General features: G+C 31.4%; 1 protein-coding gene across 2 annotated transcripts; it reads right to left on the bottom strand.

Annotated features, from left to right (window-relative positions):
- Positions 1–2119: 2119 nt before the first annotated feature.
- LOC123908670 (electron transfer flavoprotein subunit alpha, mitochondrial) lies at positions 2120–7313 on the bottom strand. 2 transcript variants are annotated; one of them, XR_006809661.1, is made up of 9 exons: positions 7160–7313; positions 6861–7064; positions 6505–6716; positions 4678–4841; positions 4262–4417; positions 3991–4043; positions 2496–2636; positions 2247–2381; positions 2120–2202 (listed from the first exon to the last, which is right to left on the bottom strand). XR_006809661.1 is itself a non-coding variant. In XM_045959380.1 (8 exons), the coding sequence occupies exons 1-8, from the start codon at positions 7244–7246 to the stop codon at positions 2304–2306; spliced, it is 1095 nt and encodes a 364-aa protein (XP_045815336.1). In that variant the 5' UTR covers positions 7247–7313; the 3' UTR covers positions 2120–2303. The 2 variants fall into 2 exon arrangements, 1 of the variants encoding a protein (XP_045815336.1); XM_045959380.1 differs by having other exon boundaries at positions 2120–2381.
- Positions 7314–8856: the final 1543 nt, after the last annotated feature.

Here is an 8856-nt window from a genome sequence, read left to right as displayed (position 1 = left end):
TAATATCTATAATATATTTGCATGCATATAGTTTAATATCTATAATATTTTAAAAGGGTGCTAGATATTACTCCATCCATTCCTTTTTCTTTGTCGTTTTAGAAAGAAAAAAAATTGTTTCAAATTGTTTGTCTTTTTTATAATTTAAAGTTATATTTTGTCTATTATACCCTCATATAAATTCCAAATATTTAGGAGTAGTTGTTCAAACCGTAAAAGATTTAATATATATTTGAAAAACTAAAGTTTTTTTTTTTGTACATAACATATTAATTTTTTTTTGGTACATAATATATTAAATTTATTGGAAAGATAAAGTGTGTGCAAAAAAAAAAGAAATTTATTGATGAATTAAAATAAAAGTATAATAGGTAGATAAAGTGCAAAAATACACTTTCTTAATTTATTGTTTGTTAATCTTCTTAACACCACTAGCAACAACTCTAAATGGCCTTGAAAGGTTAGGAAGTCCTCTAACCGATGATTTCTCAACAATGAAAGGAGTTGGTTTCAAACTCACAGAAGCCATAATTGAAGAAGCCATTACAATTTTTTATGATTGTTGCAACAAAACAAGTTTTTCTATGTGTTAGTAGGCTATAGGCCAATTCTAACAAGCACAAGTGATGCATATAGTGCATGGTGCACAAGTTCACGATTTCATTATAACGATTATGAATTTTACAAAATCTACCGTTGGATTGAAAGTTTGTATAATATGTCAAATTTTTAAAAAATTGAAAATAATTTGATATGTTATTGAGATCCATCTAGATTAACGGTATTTAATAAAAACTCATAAACCGTTAATCTTGATAGGTCTCAATGACACATCAAATGATTTTCAATTTTTTTAAAATTAATATGAATGATCTATATGATATAAACTTTCAATCCAATGGTGAATTTTGTAAAATTCGTATTTGTCGTGATGTTATTCTCGACTGGTGCACCATGAAAGACCTAATGACATTTGTCTATAATGAGGTCTTTCATATTAGACAAAGCCATATATATATATGGGTAATGCTAACCGGTGTCCCCGGAGCACTTGTTAAGGAAACCAAAAAAAAGAAACTCTTGAATAGAAAATGACATTTTTTAAACTTTGGAGGAATTTGACTGCACAAGTTCCAATACCAAATGACAAATTACTATTTTTGTTTCTTTAACCAGTGCCCCGGAGGCACTGTTTAGCATTTTCATATATATATATATATATATATATATATATATATATATATATATATATATATATATATATCACAACCTGACATCTGTATGTTGTGAGTTTGATCAGCTACATGAGCCAACCTACTCAGTTGCACAGTCAAGCTTCAAAGAGGATACTCAGATATTTGCAAGTAACCTTAATTTTGGTATTCTATACAAAAGGGAGGAAATGAACAACTGTGCGTTTTGATTCCTAAAAACAGCAAGGAGTTGACAGGACAGTACAGAACAAGATAATACAAGACAGGACAAAACTGTATCGGAGAGAGATAGAGCAATAATATTTTTATATTCAAAAATAAAATGAGTATTTTTAATATTTTTTTATAGTTGTACCGTGGACAAAAAGTTGTCCTATGGTTCAGTGAAGGACACAAAAATTTGTTTTGTCCTATCTCTTGCTACCTAGTTTGTCTCTTGCTACCTAGTTTGTCCAGTCCCGTAGCCAGTTTCAAATCAAACATGATACAACAAAAGTTGTCCAATCTAGTCCTCACGCACTGTTGAATTACACAAATAGTGATTATCCAAGTGATATTGAGGACGGAAAAAGCACTTCTGATTATGTTTTTTCTATTAAGCCAAGGTGCAGTTGCTTGGTCATATAAGAAACAACCCATTATGACTTTGTCTACAACAAAAGCAGAGTTTGTGCTAGCTGTTGGGGCTGCAAGTCAAACAATTTGGATCAAGAAGATTATTAGAGAACTGGATCAACAATTTTACGTGACAATAGTTACCATAAAGTTCTCTAAGTTGATACCAATAGTTACCAACAGTTAACAGTTATTATTTTTTTTTTTTTGACAAGAGTTAAGAGTTATTATTGTTAACTGTTTTTCTGTTATATTTCAGTTTTAGAATTTTTTAAATTTTGTGCTCTATATAAACAATGTAATCATGCTTTGATTAATAACAAACATTCCATCTATAAACTTCACTTCTACTATTTCAGGTAAACAAATGTTATTGTGAATTTGTAATTCCAAGGATGATACATTCAACAACTAAGGATGATACATTCAACAACTAAGGATGATACACTCTAAACATATGCATGCAAACACATTTTATTTTTTCTCGGGAAGCTTCTCTAACAACTCTGGTATCACCTCAAACAAATCTCCTACAAGTCCATAATCGGCAACCTGCAATTCAGCATATCACATTAGGAAACACTGTTTCAGCGTTGCTTGTGGCAAATAAAGTAGAAGCTGCACTTGCATAAATAGCGCTTTCAATTTAAACCAAAAAACCATTGCCTGAAATATAGGAGCATCAGCATCATTGTTCACAGCAACAATGACTTTGGAATCCCTCATCCCAGCCAAATGTTGAATAGCTCCGGATACGCCAAAAGCCATATAGAGTTCGGGAGCAACAATCTTTCCAGTTTGTCCTACCTTCATATCCAATTCAAAAACCAGATACAAGAAAATCAGAATATAAATAAGCTATGAACTAAAATGGATTAAAGCGGCTACTGAGACTCAATATGAACCCGATTAAAAATGCATATTGAAATCCCTCAGATGACATGCCATTGCATGTGCTTTCAGTATTAAGTCAGGAAAGCAGGAAAATATATTTTCTTTCAAATAAGATAGCAGCTTAAAATATATTATCTAGAAGGGATGCTTGACACAATGGTTCATGTTGTGGCCACGGAACTCAATGGTCATGAACAAGTTGAGGAATCAAATCAACCTCTAAACTACAAAAATTTGCTAAAAGAATGAAAGGAAACATTAATGATTTCCATAATGCCCTGCTATACTTGACAAAAAATAAAAGTATATCAGTATATGTTCAGCTTTAATGTGTTTAACATTCCAGAGTAATATTTGAACACTAGTTTTCTATTCCTAATTTTCCACACAAATGACAATTATCATCATAATCATGGGAGAAACAGAGTACTCCAGTAGCCAAGGATGTAAAAAGTGTAGTCCAGAATGAGACCTCGTTGGCTCGTTTATCTTTTATCTTTCAGTTGTACTGTTGTATATGTTTGTGTGGGTTGTTTCATGCAAGATTGTTAAAATCGCGATTTAAAATGTAAAATTGTAGTTTTTACGTTTTTAGGTAGCACTTTTGAGTTAAATCCTTGGTAGAATCATTTTTGGATAAAATCATGGTCTGACACGATTTGAAGGATTTAAATCATGGTAAAATCGTAGGTTTTAATACTTTGAGACGATTTTACCTTTTTTTAAAAACAAAATTGGATGTTATTTTGATGACTTGGTGGGTAATTTGTGTAGTTTGATCCAAGTTTATGAATATTGCATGTTATTATTTATGGTAATTTAGTATATTTTAGCTTTTAAATTAAGTTGAAATTTTAAATTATTGATGCATTATAATATTATATATATATGGGATTTGCTAATGCACACCCACTGTTTTTTATGAAGGTGTGCATTAGTAACATACACCTTAAGGTGTATTTAACTACTTATTAGTTATCATTTGCTAACACACACATTCTAAAAATTAAGTAGGTGTAGTATAGCAAATGCCTATAGGAGTTGCTGACGTACACCCACTTATTTTTTAGCAAATGCCTATAGGTGTACGTTAGCACTATATATATGTGTGTGTGTGTGTGTATATGTCATGTATATAAATTTAATATTATTTTAATATGAGTACGTTTTGATTTTACCTAGGCAAAACGAGTTAAGGTAAAATCTCGATTCTGACAACCTTGGTTTCATGGGGTGGTCAATTTTGATCTGAAGGGAAGTAAAGTACCTGGAGATCATTAGCAACAAATCCTGCATCAACAGCAGCACGAGTGGCGCCGACTGAACAAAGGAGAGAATGAAATTAGCAGATTTTACTTAATTCACAAAACAAAAAATGTGATATGGAAGCAATGACAATGAAACACGCTATCATGTGTCAAGCCATCAATGACCTGGAATTTAAATAAGGGAGTCTATTGTGAATCCATCAAAAAAAGAAATAATAAATCTCTGGCTATAGAAATAAGCATCACAATAGCAGAAATTAAAAATAATACCAGCAGCACCAAGTTTCTTGGCTAGATTTTCAATCAACTTAAAGTTCTCAGCACTCTTTAGTGCACGACCTCCAGTAATTACAATTCGTGCATTCCCAAGATCTGGTCCTTCATCCTCCCGAGAAGTTTGAGATATATACCTAGACTTGTCCAGATCTGCCAAAATAATAAAGACTTTGTAAGCTTGTTTCAGCACTTGCAAATTGTTCAAATATCCAATTGTGAAAGGGGGGTACTTGATCAAATCTATGTAAATAACTAAGGATAGTTATCCCTGATACAGATGATCCATTGATCTTTGTAGCATCTAAATATGATCTATAGTCAACAGATAAATTAAGGATAAGCATTTCCTACTTGTCTTTTTAATTATCCCAAAAATAAAATGTCCATGCACAAGAAAAAGAAAAACAGACCTTCGTCAAACGTTGAAAGATCAACCTGAGATATGGAAGCCTTATCAGATTTTGAGTCAACAGACTTCTGAGAAACAGGAAAAGATGTGGATCTAATTGTTAATATACAAGGACTGGAACCAGTATATCGGACTGTACAAAGTGCATTTCCAGCATATATTGGCCTGTATGAAATTAAAATATTTTTTAGTCAGACATAGAACCCAACATTTATATTACATAAGCAGGTTCATAATGAATAGCTCAAATACCAGAAGCAAAGCATGCTGCACCAGTCAGCTGCCAAAATCATAAAATTAGAAAGACAGCCCTGATTTGTTAGCTCTATAAATATGCCCTAACACATGCATACTTATTCATTTTAATACTATGCCATTAACAATGGAGGTGAACCTTAGCAGCAGAACAAATAAATATGTTACAAGAATACTGACTCATGAAAACTTAAATTGTTATTGTGTCATTTAATGTACATTAGATTCACTTTTTCTACTCTTTCTTTAGTAAATCTTAAGTGTACAGCGGAACAAATAAACAAATTACAAGAATACATGCTTGTGAAAGCATGAGCTGTTATCATGCCCTATTTTAGTCAATCAATGTACATTAGATTTTCACTTTTTCTACTCTTTCTTTAGCAAGTCTTAAGCATTGAGGGTCCGTATGGTGCGCAGGATAGGATATAAAACATGATAAAAACATGATATGATATAAGTAGGATAACAGTTATGCTCAATTATCCTATCATGCGTTTGGTGCACGCAGGATAACAAACATAATAATTATCATATCATGTTTGTAATACATACTCACTCATAATAATATGATAAAATATATAACATATTTAAATGATAAAATATATAACATATTTAAATGATAAAATTATATATGTAAGATAAGCTAAATAAATATAATGATATATCTCATGTAAATAATAAAACTGTCATTGCAAAAGAATTATATTTAATTTGTTATAAAATTTAAATTAATATCCCTATTTTGCAATTTTTTAATAATTATTTTACATTAAAAAAAAAAAATTTTAGTAGAATTTTAATTTTTTGGATGATATAAAAAGTATATATTTAAAAATTAATTATTTTATTTTCAATTTAATATAAATTATTTTATTATTTATATTTTAATAATTTTCATTTTTTTATTTTAAAATATATTTAATAGAATAAATCAGTAAATTATTTTCTTATCTTATCTTGTTGGTAACCCAGCTCAAATTCATGATAAGAATTTTAACTAGAGAGACAGGATAGGATAAGTTTCGGGATTAACTTATCATATCCTGCTGTGTCACCAAACAATGGATTGAATCATGTCTTTTATCTTGCGCACCAAATGAGCCCCAACACCACCGACAGTCTACTATATGCATGAACTAAATTTACCGTGTATCAGTTCAGTCCTCATGTAAGAGTCACTCACGACTCATGAGTTAAAAATCTGTCATGATGTATTGTATAAAGAGCTAGAAGCTATCTGTTGTTGATAGACCCTGATGGCAATACCTACCCAAAGATTGAAGGATAGAGGTCCTCAAACAGTCGAGTTTTACAGGTTTGTCATTTGTCTACATCATAGTCTAGGCCTAGCTTAATATCAGAGCTAAGTGTCACAGTTTGTTTAAAAATAGTATTATAGATATTAAAAAAACAATTGAGCTAAAGTCGGAATCAAGATTCTAAAGTCAGAATTTTGGTTGTATAGATTGACGACTAGAATGGTAAATGATAAAACAATTTGTTCCAAGACATAAAAGAGAAGATGAAAATAAGATTGAGTCACATCACAAAAGCAAAGTTAATAATGCACCTTACAAAAGTACGAGAATCAGAAATTCCTGTAACATCAGTAACTGGAGAAACGTCTAAAAGGGCAGCAGCACGCGGCATGAGATTTTTCCCAAAAGAATTGGAAGCAGCAATTATATGAGAGTAACCACCTCTCTGGTGAACCAAATGAACTAGTTTAGCCCAGGGTTCTGCCAGCGGCTTCTTGAATGCATCTGAATCCGCCACCAACACCTAAAGTATAATTTTCAATTAATTAAGGAGTCTAATTATGTGGATTACCCTCCCTAAATAACATATTATTATTATTATTATTAATTTAAAATCAATCAATCAATCAATCAATCAATCAAAAGGTGGAGTGAGTAATTAACTAACCTGAGAGATGTAAGAAGGGTAAGATTCAGCAGCGTGTGAAGCAGCTTGATGAAGAGAAGGACCGGAGCCAGCTAAAAGGAGAGAAACGGAGGAAGAGTCGTCTTTGTGAGGAGGAGGAGGAAGAGAGGTGGCGGCGAGGAGTGCGGAGAGAGATGGGGGTTTGATGACACCGTTTTCGTGCTCCGCCACAACAAGAGTGCTACCCTACACTACATCGATCGAATTCAACAACAAACAATAAAGAAATGAATGGAAAAAGTTGAGAAAGTTAGTAAAAAAAAAAAAAAAAGAATAATTACGTTTCGAGAAGTGGAGGAGGAAATAGATGGAGGGAGCAAAACGGTGCGTTTCTTTATTGTTCTCCTGAGGATCATGCGAGTCGCCATTGTATTGTATGTATGTTCTCTCGTCCGTCCTTGATCTAAATTGTAAATAGTGGGTAGGTGGCCTTATTGATGATAAGAACAAAAAGGGATGAGAAGGACAGTGACGTGTCATTGTGTTAATGTGTTTAATTACCATTTGCGAGTAGGTAGCTGCCATGGCATGTGATGTGATGTGCCCCCGTGTGTGAGAGATAGGGTCCGTTGGGCCAAAAAAAAAAAAAAAAAAGTAATTTTTAACTTTTATCTTATGACTTATAAGCTAAAAGACATGTTTAGTAATAGTCTTTTTAGGAAGAGTTTTTAACTTATTTTACTGATTTATAGTTTTTTTTTTTCATAATCTATTTTAAGTAGCTTCTGAGCTAAAATCCATATTTTAACGTTGTATGCTAGCAACACACTCTTTAACAAACACACTCCAACACACTCTCTTTTATTGGTTGAAATTCACATGGGTCCCATAAAAAAATGTGGACCCATATAACTTTTATGGGACCCATATAAATTTTAACCAGTACAAGAGAGTGTGTTAGAGTGTGTTTGTTAAAGAGTGTGTTGCTAGCACTCCTCTTCTTTTAAAATCAGATGTATATAATATGTTTTAACGTTGCCTTATTATCTATTTTCAAATATAAAAAGTGACTCTTTAATAAATAAAAAATGCAATTTTTTTTAAAATTATACTTGATTTAAATTACAAATAGCATGAAAACAAATTATCATCACTGCAATTGACGTAAAAAAGAGTCATAGTATAATTAATAATAATAAAATATTTTTTAACTACTTAAAAAAGAAATATTTTTTGAAGGAAATTTGTCAATTAAGTAATGTATTATATTTTGCACTCCTCAATTTATTAAAACTACAACTCCATAAAAGAGATTATGAGTCTGTCAATTGGACTTTTGCAGTTTGTTGTATAATATATTAATTTTTGCATCACTAATTTACTAATACGTATTACTACTCTTAAAAAAAATTGAGGCCCTTATTTTTAGGAGGCCCGATGCCATAACACATGTTACACATGTGTCTAGGCCGGCCCTGTCAAACGGCCATCCAATCCCAGCATTGATGGGTGTCATCCATAACAATTCACTACCGCATAACAACTTTATTTCGGCGCCTATATAACCAACCTCCCACAGCAAAAAGAAAAGTACAAAATTTCTAACCCCCAAAAATACCTCTCACTCTTGCTCTCATAATGATCGGAGCGTCAAAGTATATTACTTGATCAACGTTGTTCCAGCTCTTACTACATTCTTGATCACCTCATATCACATAACCAATGAATAACAAATGAAGATGCACATATTATAAAATGTGAATTTTGAAATGAACAAAGTGTTAATATATTTTTTAGTTGTGCTCAACAAAGAGTTGTTGATATATTATTATTATTATTTTAAAAATAAATGGTAATATAAGATGAAATTTCATAAAATAAAATAAAAAAACTATAAACAAGAGCATGAAATAGGACACTAGCCATTAAAGTGCAAGCAACCACATTGACTTTTCTTTTCTAAAAAATATATTAAATAAAATAGTGTTCTTATAAGTGTGTATATATATATATATATATGGGGAGAGATCAAATTATA

The sequence above is a fragment of the Trifolium pratense genome, linkage group LG2 (genome assembly GCF_020283565.1).
Source record: "Trifolium pratense cultivar HEN17-A07 linkage group LG2, ARS_RC_1.1, whole genome shotgun sequence".
Classification (NCBI taxonomy): Eukaryota; Viridiplantae; Streptophyta; class Magnoliopsida; order Fabales; family Fabaceae; genus Trifolium; species Trifolium pratense.
The sequence above is the reverse complement of the archived record's forward strand: the minus strand, read 5'-3'. Positions and strand labels throughout refer to the sequence as shown.